The following is a 9,936-nucleotide window of genomic DNA, read 5'->3' on the forward strand; positions in this document are numbered from 1 at the left end:
GAGTTTGTTAGCCATTTAGGCAAAACATTGCACTTGCCTGGACTACTTGATGCTATGCTGTATGAACTGGATATGGAGGACTCACAGAGAAATGACTGCTGAACTTGCCTAAAGGTGAGATGATCCTTTGGACTCCTTCATGAAAGAGTGTGCCAGCCATTCTGCAGGACACAGAAGAAAGTGACTAATAAACTGCCAATATAAGCAAAACTGTCTTAGAAATTTCCTGTTTCATGTAAAAGTCCATGGGATACTATAGCCTGTAGGCTCAAGATGGATGCCCCAACTTTACAGAAAAACTTTGGGTGACTGAACAAGCAGTCTCTTTCAACTTTAGAATTTTGGAAGTGGCTTACAATTCACTTCCTCTTTACTTAGGTAATATTATATCCTTCTAGAGTCTTTGATGGAATTGAAAGAATGGATAGTTATAGCATGTAAGATATAAGGGTCTAGATTAAGTCTTGATTGTTACACACAATCTTACTAGTACTACTTTGTTATTTCCTATTAGTATTTTTATTTTATGTATTTGTGGGTTTTCTTGCATGTATGTATTTGCACCACTTGTGAGAATTATCTGTTGAAAGCCCGAAGAGGGTGTAGGATCCCTTGTAACTGAAGTTACTGTTGTGAACTGCCATGAGAATTCTGGGAACTGAAACTTGGTCCTCTGCAAGAGTCTGATGTTCTTAGTCACAGAGTGGTTGCTACAGCCCTGTTTAGTGTTGATGCACTCAGTCTTCATTTTTGTTGTTTAAATCCAAGTTTTGAATTATTTAGAGTCATTGTATTTGGCTTACAGAATTTTCCATTTTGTCTTTACATAGTCCACTACGTGCTATTGACAACTTATGGTTTGTTTATTTTATCTGAAATAAGTATGTTTATTCCTGAGTTCTTGTGGATTCTTTGCTCACTCTCTCTGCTTGCTGCCTGCAAATCAAGGAGCAAAACTCTCCGCTACTGCTCTACTTCTATGCCTGCCTGCTTTCCACCGTGATGTTCATAGATCAACCTTCTAAAACTCTTAGTAAGCCCTGAGTTAAATGCTTTCTTTTATATGAATCGCCTTGGTCAGGATGCCTATTCACAGTAATAGAACATCAACTAAGATATACCAGATGCTGATTATGGTGATGGTATCCAGCCTTAATGACCTTCAAAACAGCAAGAATTACGTCAGATGTGTTGCCATTGTGTGCTGTTGACAGATGCTAGAGGCTATTATTGATGGTCTAAAGAAACTGAGTGGGAGGTATATTGTGGAGCTGTATGACTATCCAGATATTTTTAATGCATCTCAATTTATTTTCAGGCATTTTTTCACATACCAATGCATCATGAAATGTTCTTTCTAAGCTACTAACACAAGAGATGCATAACATGAAAATTAAATGACTTTGTAAAATGCTCATGGCAGAAACTGTACTGGAAACAGGCACAAAGATTATATATAAGGTTTACTTCACAGTTTCATTTTAATAAGTTATATATTCCATCAAAGAAGTCCAAGATAGAAATGCATATCATACATAATTACATGCCATTAATGTCACTATACAAGACATTTAGAATATGGAGAAACCTTGACTATTTTTATGAAATACCAAATAAGGTGAAATTTCTCTAACTACACAGGAGGATCCTAATTATCTTATACCAAAGTAGTAAAAACTAGTTGAAACTGTGTTGGTATTTGTATACAAATTTAAGTACCCTATATTTATTCAGTATTTTGATGATATCTATTAATATTTATATTAACAGAAAACTGATATTGAAACCAGAAATTTAATGTATCTCTGTGTTGTGAAAGAGAGAGTTTAAAAACCCACATGAAACAAATGATTTGAGAAAAAAGTTTCTATTAATTGAAAATATTTTCTTGAGATGTAAGCATTTTACAATATTTTGTAAGTTTGCTTCCTTTGATAATTTATCTGTAATTATAAACAATAATTACATGCCTATATTATTAAAAAGTTAAAAGCTTAAAATAATCTTTTTAAAAACATTTCAAAGTGGAAATATCTACCACTGAACTATGAAGTTATTTTTGGGAATAGAATTTAGATTTATTATAAAACTGAGTCAGGAAATTTTAACAGAAAAGACTATTCCAGATGCATCAATATTAATGCAAAAAAAAAAAAAAACCAACCAAACAAAAAACCCTAAACCAACCAACCAACAAGCCAACCAACCAAACAAACAAACAAGGGCAAAAACTAGATGTTTCCAAACAAGTGCTACATGTAAAGAACAAAACATGTGAGAGAAAGTCCATGGTACTCAAACGCAGGAGACAGCAGAGCATTATGGCTACAACTCATTGGTATCATAACTCTCTTGGCTGCAAAGACTGCTGGATTATCTTTTGAATTCCATACCCATTTCCTTACTCATCAGAATGCTAAAACAATGATTTACTTTTTTGTGTGTATGTAAATGTGCATGTCTGTGTATGGCACATGGGTTAAAACATGAAGTCCAGAAGAGATTATTGTGCAGGATGCTTTGGTAGTTGTGAGGCCCTTGAGGCGGGTGGTAGGAATCAAAGTAACAAATGCTCCAAACTGAAGAGCCATCATTCTTGCTCCTTTAATTTTTAATAAACTATCTGCTTCTTTGTTTCAGAACACAGGAGCCTGGGAGTATGGTTAAATGTTCACAATTACATGCTTACAACTGTTTGGCAGTCTGTTAGCTAAGAGTTAAGATTTATGTCTCTAATCTCTCAAAAATGTTTATCTCAAGAAACCCAAGATACTTTGCTCCATTCTTCCTCTGCTTCCTTGTTGCAGGGTATTTGATTATACTATGAACCCCAAGATTGCATTAATTAAATAAATTCTACCTTAGATCAAGAAATGGAGCCAGCAGCTATTTGACATGATGTCATCATAGAAAGTTAGAGGGAGTCTGGAAAACAGATAGAGAAACAAACCTGAAGTAGCAAGGATCTACTTTTGAGTTTGGTAATTTTTTTATTTTTTATTTATTGGTTTGGGATGGTGGAAAAGAGCCCTTTTTCTGGGATGTTTGCTAAGGAACAAGCTCAACTGATAGATCCCCAAGCTCTCTAATCTAACAGGTTTTCACCCCACCATCTGACTCCTGAAACTTTATTAGTAAAGTTGTAAGACTGAGATTCAGTAGAAAAACAACATTAGTTCTCCAACTCATGACCTGACCACATAAACAGAGTGGTCATGCCAGCCAGCACCATCGCTGCCTGCCATGACCACACAGAGAGAATGGTCATGCTGGCCACCACCACTGCTGGCCACTGCCACTGTCCCTGCGGCTGTGGAAAAACTGAGAAGTTAGCATATTTGGTGAAATAACTGGAAAGGTCTTAAGGAAAGAGTTAAATAGTATTAAACAGAAAAATCTTTCCCATATTAAGGATATGAAATATCACACTGCTGGGAGTTAGGACCCTGTATAATGCTACTTTGGATAACTTGAAAATGAAAGCAGTAAGTGAAGGAATAAATGGCTTAACAAAATTAACATAATACCAATTGTAGTCACTACTAGTCTGGTAATTTACATTTTATCAGTAAGAATGTGCCAAATATGAAAAGATGACTGATAAGATGCAAGCCTTAGAAAGACTTACTGATGAAAATAATACAAATACTAAGACACTGGCAGAGGAGTTTACACACAAAAAAACCACTGTACCTCTACATGCTGAAACTTAAGAGGGGTAGCTAGCCCAAGGTTATAGAAAACCAATCTTAGCTTATCCAATTAATATACAAGAATGACTAGCAGATGATAAACACCTCTAGGTTATGAAGAAAACAAATTAAGTGAAATCCTATAGAAATATTAGATTTGAGGAATTTAGGAAGCAGTCTTTTCATATGGTATACTTTCACCTTATTTAAAGCAGATGCTAAATCTATGGGCAACTCTAATCAGAATTATTCCCCCAAGACTGGAAAGCTTGAGTCACAGCAATATTGGAAGCTGGTCCTCGGGTAAAATAAGGAACAAGGAAGAAAGAGGAAGCTGACGTCACAGAACAATGAAATAGAGCTAGAGGTATTAATATTTGAAGGAGAATTGATGAAGCCAATATGCTGATTTGTAAAGACAGTTTGAGTTTGATGATCACATCTTGGCCCTGTGTAATGTAGCTTTAAGTGCTTGGGACAAGGTTGAAGAATCAGGAAAGAGGACTGAGTTACTAAAACTGTGTAAGACCCAAAGAAGCCTTAGTGTTTTTTTTGTTCGTTTGTTTTTTGCAAAGATTGATTTCATCTATAAATAAAATTATATCAGATCCAGAAGTCAGACAAACGTTTATCGAATCATTGGTGTTTGAAAAAGCTAATTCAAAAGGCAAAGGGGTTATTAGGCCTTTAAAGGCAAGATTACCATCAATAGATAAATGGGTTAGAAATATAGCTGATATTGGATAATTTGATAGAAGCAATTTTTAAAACCTTAAAGTGAGATGTTTTCATTGTTATAAGCAAGGACATTTGAAAAGGAATTGTTGACAAGGCATTCCTAGAAACAATGTATTCTCTAGAGATGTCTAAACAGATAGTTCTCAACCTTCTAGAGTATGGAAAAGGTGTGGCATGGACCAGTATTGGACTAATGAATGCAGATCAACAAGAGACAGCAAGGTGACCCTCTGTCATTGGAAAATACCTTAGGGGACATTGTCTCTCAATCCCCAATATCAAATTTAGTTAAATTATTCTCTGCCAGAATCAGATAAACTCATTTACAGAGTAATTAAGAAACTTAATGCCTTTTGTTAACAACATTGTCCTAGATGTGATAAAGGACAGAACATCTTCAATAGATAAAACATAAAAATCAGGAAAGATTTTGGCAAACTGCTATAAACTATCAGAGGTCAATATTAAATATACAATTAAATGGCAATGAACTTGAAGGCTTATTCTACACAGGTACGGATTTATCAAAAATTTCAAGAAATCTTGGCAATCCTGTCAGCCTCTTGAGGAGGTAAGTATTCATCTTCTGAGAATTAGAATTTTATCTCAAGTAAAATGAAGTACAAGTGTATAGAACCAGAAAGATAAATGGAGAAATGAAAACATATGTGACAAAATAGCAACGATTTTATGAGGATGCCATTTGTTGCTGCAGTGGAAAACACAGATTAGCATTCCACCAATCTCAGAAACAAGCTATGAAATAAAGAAGGCTTCTGAGAAAAATATCAAAAGGTTTTATTAACAATAGTCACACACCATTCAGTTTGTACATAAGCAGAGTACAACAGCTGCTGATCTTCCAAAGGTGCCTACAGCCCTAACTTTAAAATGGCTAGCTGACAAACCTGTGTGGGTAGAGTAATGTCCTCTGAGATCAGAAAACTTATAGACACCAGAACTGTTGGTACTGGAGCAGCTAAATACTCAACAATTTAAGAATTGACCTATTCTTGAATTTCTCCTGTATTTGTCATTAAAAGGATCTGGAAAATGAAAAAATGATAACATTTTAGAGCCATAAATAAGGTGATTCAGTCAATGGGTTCTTTACAGTGTGGAATTCCCTTGCCTCCTTTATTACCTAAGGCCTATTATAGTGATTGATTTAAAAGACTACTATCACTTTACAAAAATTTGATAGAGAAAAATTAGCCTACACAGTGTCTACCTATAATTCTCAGTTTGTTAAAAGGTATCACTGAAAAACTTTTTCATAAGGAAAATTTGGCAGTCCTTCCTTGTTTCACTATTTTGTAAAATAGCCATTAGAAATAATTCATAAATAGCTTCTTCAATAAATAATTTACCATTGTATGGATGCTATCTTATTGGTTGATTCACATGCAGATACCTTAGAAAAATGTTTATGAATTGAAGAGAATTTTGCCTTGTCGGGGATTACAAATTGATCCTGAAAAAAAAGAGAAAGAAGAGATTAATTACCTAGGATAAAATATAAGTTTACAGAAAATTCAACCACAGAAAGTAGAGTCAAGAGAAATCAATTAAAAACTCTTAATGATTTTCAAAGTTTTCTGTTAGATATTAACTGGCTATCACCCAAGATTGAGTTAAATACTCAAGAATTAAGCAAATTGGGCAGCCATTTTGGGTGGAAGCGATCACTGAGTGGCGGCGGCTGCTGATTGTGTTCCAAGGGTCGGAGCGGGGTGGACGTTTGTTCTACCGGAACAGCTTAGCTCACTCCTTCCCTTCCATAACCCGTGGCGCGGAGAGTCGGGGCGGCGGCTGCGTCAGCAAGGGCGGTGGCGGCGGCGGCAGCTGCAGTGACATGTCCAGCATGAATCCCGAATATGATTATTTATTCAAGTTACTTCTGATTGGCGATTCTGGAGTTGGAAAGTCTTGCCTCCTCCTTAGGTTTGCAGATGATACATACACGGAAAGCTATATCAGCACAATTGGTGTGGATTTCAAGATACGAACTATAGAGTTAGACGGGAAAACAATCAAACTTCAGATATGGGACACAGCAGGCCAGGAACGATTTCGAACAATCACCTCCAGTTACTACAGAGGAGCCCATGGCATCATAGTTGTGTATGATGTGACAGATCAGGAGTCCTTTAATAATGTTAAACAGTGGCTGCAGGAGATAGATCGCTATGCCAGTGAAAATGTCAACAAGTTGTTGGTAGGGAACAAATGTGACCTGACCACAAAGAAAGTAGTAGACTACACAACAGCAAAGGAATTTGCCGATTCCCTTGGAATTCCATTTTTGGAAACCAGTGCTAAGAATGCAAAGAATGTAGAACAGTCTTTCATGACGATGGCCGCTGAGATTAAAAAGCGAATGGGTCCTGGAGCAACAGCTGGTGGTGCAGAGAAGTCCAATGTTAAAATCCAGAGCACTCCAGTCAAGCAGTCAGGTGGAGGTTGCTGCTAAAATTTGCCTCCGTCCTTTTCTCACAGCAATGAATTCGCAATCTGAACCCAAGTGAAAAACAAAATTGCTTGAATTGTACTGTATGTAGCTGCACTACAACAGATTCTTACCGTTTCCACAAGGTCAGAGATTGTAAATGGTCAATACTGACTTTTTTTTTATTCCCTTGACTCAAGACAGCTAACTTCATTTTCAGAACTGTTTTAAACCTTTGTGTGCTGGTTCATAAAATAATGTGTGTAATCCTTGTTGCTTTCCTGATACCAGATTGTTTCCCGTGGTTGGTTAGAATTTATTTTGTTTTGATGTTTATATTGGCATGTTTTAGATGTTGGGTTTAGTCTTCTGAAGATGAAGTTCAGCCATTTTGTATCAAACAGCACAACCAGTGTCTGTAAATTTCCATGCATAAAGTTTAGTGAGATGTTCTATGTAAGATCTGATTTGCTAGTTCTTCCTTGTAGAGTTATAAATGGAAAGATTACACTATCTGATCAATAGTTTCTTCATACTCTGCATATAATTTGTGGCTGCAGAATATTGTAATTTGTTGCACACTATGTAACAAAACTAAAGATATGTTTAATAAATATTGTACTTATTGGAAGTAAAAAAAAAACAAACAAAAAAAAGAATTAAGCAAATTATTTCAAACCTTACAAGGTGATAAGGAAGTAAATAGCCCAAGAGACTATTCAAAGAGTCCAAAATTTCTTTATTTTATGGGCTAAACTGTCCATTATCAGTTGAGACTAGGAGAGAATTGGCTCTGGTAGAAAAGAAATTACAGGATGCACCTATATAGATCACTTAGATCCAGAATTAAATTGCATTCTAGTTATCTATCTTCTCATTATTCCACAAGAATTCTTATTCAGAGGAAAGATAATATCTTAGAATGGATATTTTAGCACAGAATGGAGTAAAATATTAAAGACCTAGGTAGAATAGGGTTCTGAATTAGTTCTGAAAGGAAAATTGAAACTTCATCAATTTGCAGAAATAGAACAAAAATAATTTGCAGTATGTGTTAGTAACATTGGAATTGCAGCATAATTGGCAGAAATTAATGAACATTGGTAAAGAGCTTGCAGAAATTTGGGGACTGGAGGAGATTAGCAAAGATATCCCCAAAGAAAGAGACCAGTTTATGAAAAGCACTACTTGGATTCTCTGCCATATAGTGAGAAAAGTTCCAATTTCTGGAGCACCTATGTTATATACTGTTAGAAATAAATGAGTAAATGCAGGTTATAAGTCAGAAAAAAATAAGAAAAGTGCCCCAAAGTCCTTATGATTCAGTTCAAAATCAGAGTTATATGCTCCTATCACGATATTATTAGATTTCCCATAACTTCTTAATGTAGTTACAGACTGTTAATATGCACAAAGAGTTGTTTTGTGTATTGAAACTGCTAAACTTATTCCAGATGATTCAGAATTAACTTTGTTATTGATTCAATTACAAACAATAATCAGAAATAGAAATCATCCTTTGTATATAACAAATACCACATTCATACAAGTCTGCCAGGCCATTTAAAAACACAAGGCAGTGATGAAACTGATCAGCTATTAACAGAAAATGTGCTATAAGCCTCAGAATTTCATAAGAAACACCATGTTAACGGCAAAGATTTGAAGAAAGATTTTTTCCATCACTTGGCAAGGAAATTATAAGGAAATGCCCTCTTTGTTCTTTGTATAATCAAACTCCATTATATGCAGGAATTAACTCAAAAGGTACCCAAAGAAATGAAATTCAGCAATTTCATTTAGCATTTTAATGAAATATGTTTCATTTTGCAGAGTATGTGAAATTAATGTATATGCCTCCTACCATAGGTATATATTCAAGATTTCAATGAGCAACTTCTTTAAGTCCTCAAAAGGCTGACTATAATTACATATTTATTATAAGTTATTGCTATTATGAGGATACCTGTTTAAATTAATGCTGACAATGCTCCTGCATATGTCTCTAGAAAAATAATCTTTATATTAAATATAAAGCATATTATAGGTGCAGCACACAATCCCAGAGAAAGATCTATTGCACTATAAAAGGTATGCTTAATAAACAGAAAGGAGCAATAAAGACCTCCAGAGATAGATTACACAGTGCTTTATTTGCTGTAGCAATTCCTACCGCCAGTAGCCTTCAAGTTACCAGCCCACTTGGGCGTGGCCTCTTATACTATTTGTGCCAATGTAAAGCCTCCAGCCTCTTTTCTGGCTGTGGGATTTTGTTGCTGTTCCCCGGTCCAGCAGAGGATTGTAATCTTTGAGTCTACCCCTAAAAAAATAACCCTCTATTATACTCAATTCTCAGTTAATGTGAGATTTTTTTTAAGCATCCTTCTTCATTTATTAACTTTAAATTTTTAAATGGTAATGAAAAAAGGAATGACAGCTATAGAGAGACATGGGATCGTAGAAAAAAACTTCTGAATTTTGCCAGGAATTTGTTTGCTCTGTACTTTCTGTTTACTGGGGTAATATTTTAATCCTTATTCCACCTTTGATGGGTATTGAGGACTAGATAGTTTTACTGTTTTCTTTGCTACCAAATTCAGAAAAGAAACTTACACACTGATGTAAAATTTATAAGGTTTAGAGAGATAAAAGCTTAAGGTGTTTATCTAAGAATATGTTTTGAACTCTAAAAGAAATTTTTATTGGTAATACACGTTATGATAGAAAGTGATTCAAGTATAAAACTTTGGATTCATGAGGTATGACAGATAATAGAGTACTTTCTCTGTTGTTTTTCAAATACTTATGGACTAGATATTTTGAATGTGATTTTTAACTGATGCTTGTTCTTATTGTATATAGTTTTACTGTCTTAGAGTCCAAACTTTTCCTTTTTATTTAGACAATAAGTGGAAAATGTTGCAAGTCTTTCAGTCATACTCTGAAACCCGAGACTGTGTTAATTAAAGAAAATCTACCTTGGGCCAGGAAGAGGAGTCAGCAACTCCGTGACAGAAATAGTCATAAAGAGGAAGAAGGACTCTGGAAAGATGGATA

The 9,936-nt window shown here is 35.1% G+C and overlaps 1 protein-coding gene across 1 annotated transcript; it reads left to right on the top strand.

Moving 5' to 3' along the window:
- Window positions 1–6,101: 6,101 nt before the first annotated feature.
- LOC130873061 (ras-related protein Rab-1A-like) lies at window positions 6,102–7,492 on the top strand. Its single transcript, XM_057767587.1, has one exon. The coding sequence runs from the start codon at window positions 6,286–6,288 to the stop codon at window positions 6,901–6,903; it is 618 nt and encodes a 205-aa protein (XP_057623570.1). The 5' UTR covers window positions 6,102–6,285; the 3' UTR covers window positions 6,904–7,492.
- Window positions 7,493–9,936: the final 2,444 nt, after the last annotated feature.

The sequence above is a fragment of the Chionomys nivalis genome, chromosome 4 (genome assembly GCF_950005125.1).
Source record: "Chionomys nivalis chromosome 4, mChiNiv1.1, whole genome shotgun sequence".
Classification (NCBI taxonomy): domain Eukaryota; kingdom Metazoa; phylum Chordata; class Mammalia; order Rodentia; family Cricetidae; genus Chionomys; species Chionomys nivalis.

Excerpts from the sequence above, each read along its gene's own strand:
- LOC130873061 (XM_057767587.1), top strand. The coding sequence starts at position 6,286 with ATGTCCAGCATGAATCCCGAATATGATTATTTATTCAAGTTACTTCTG.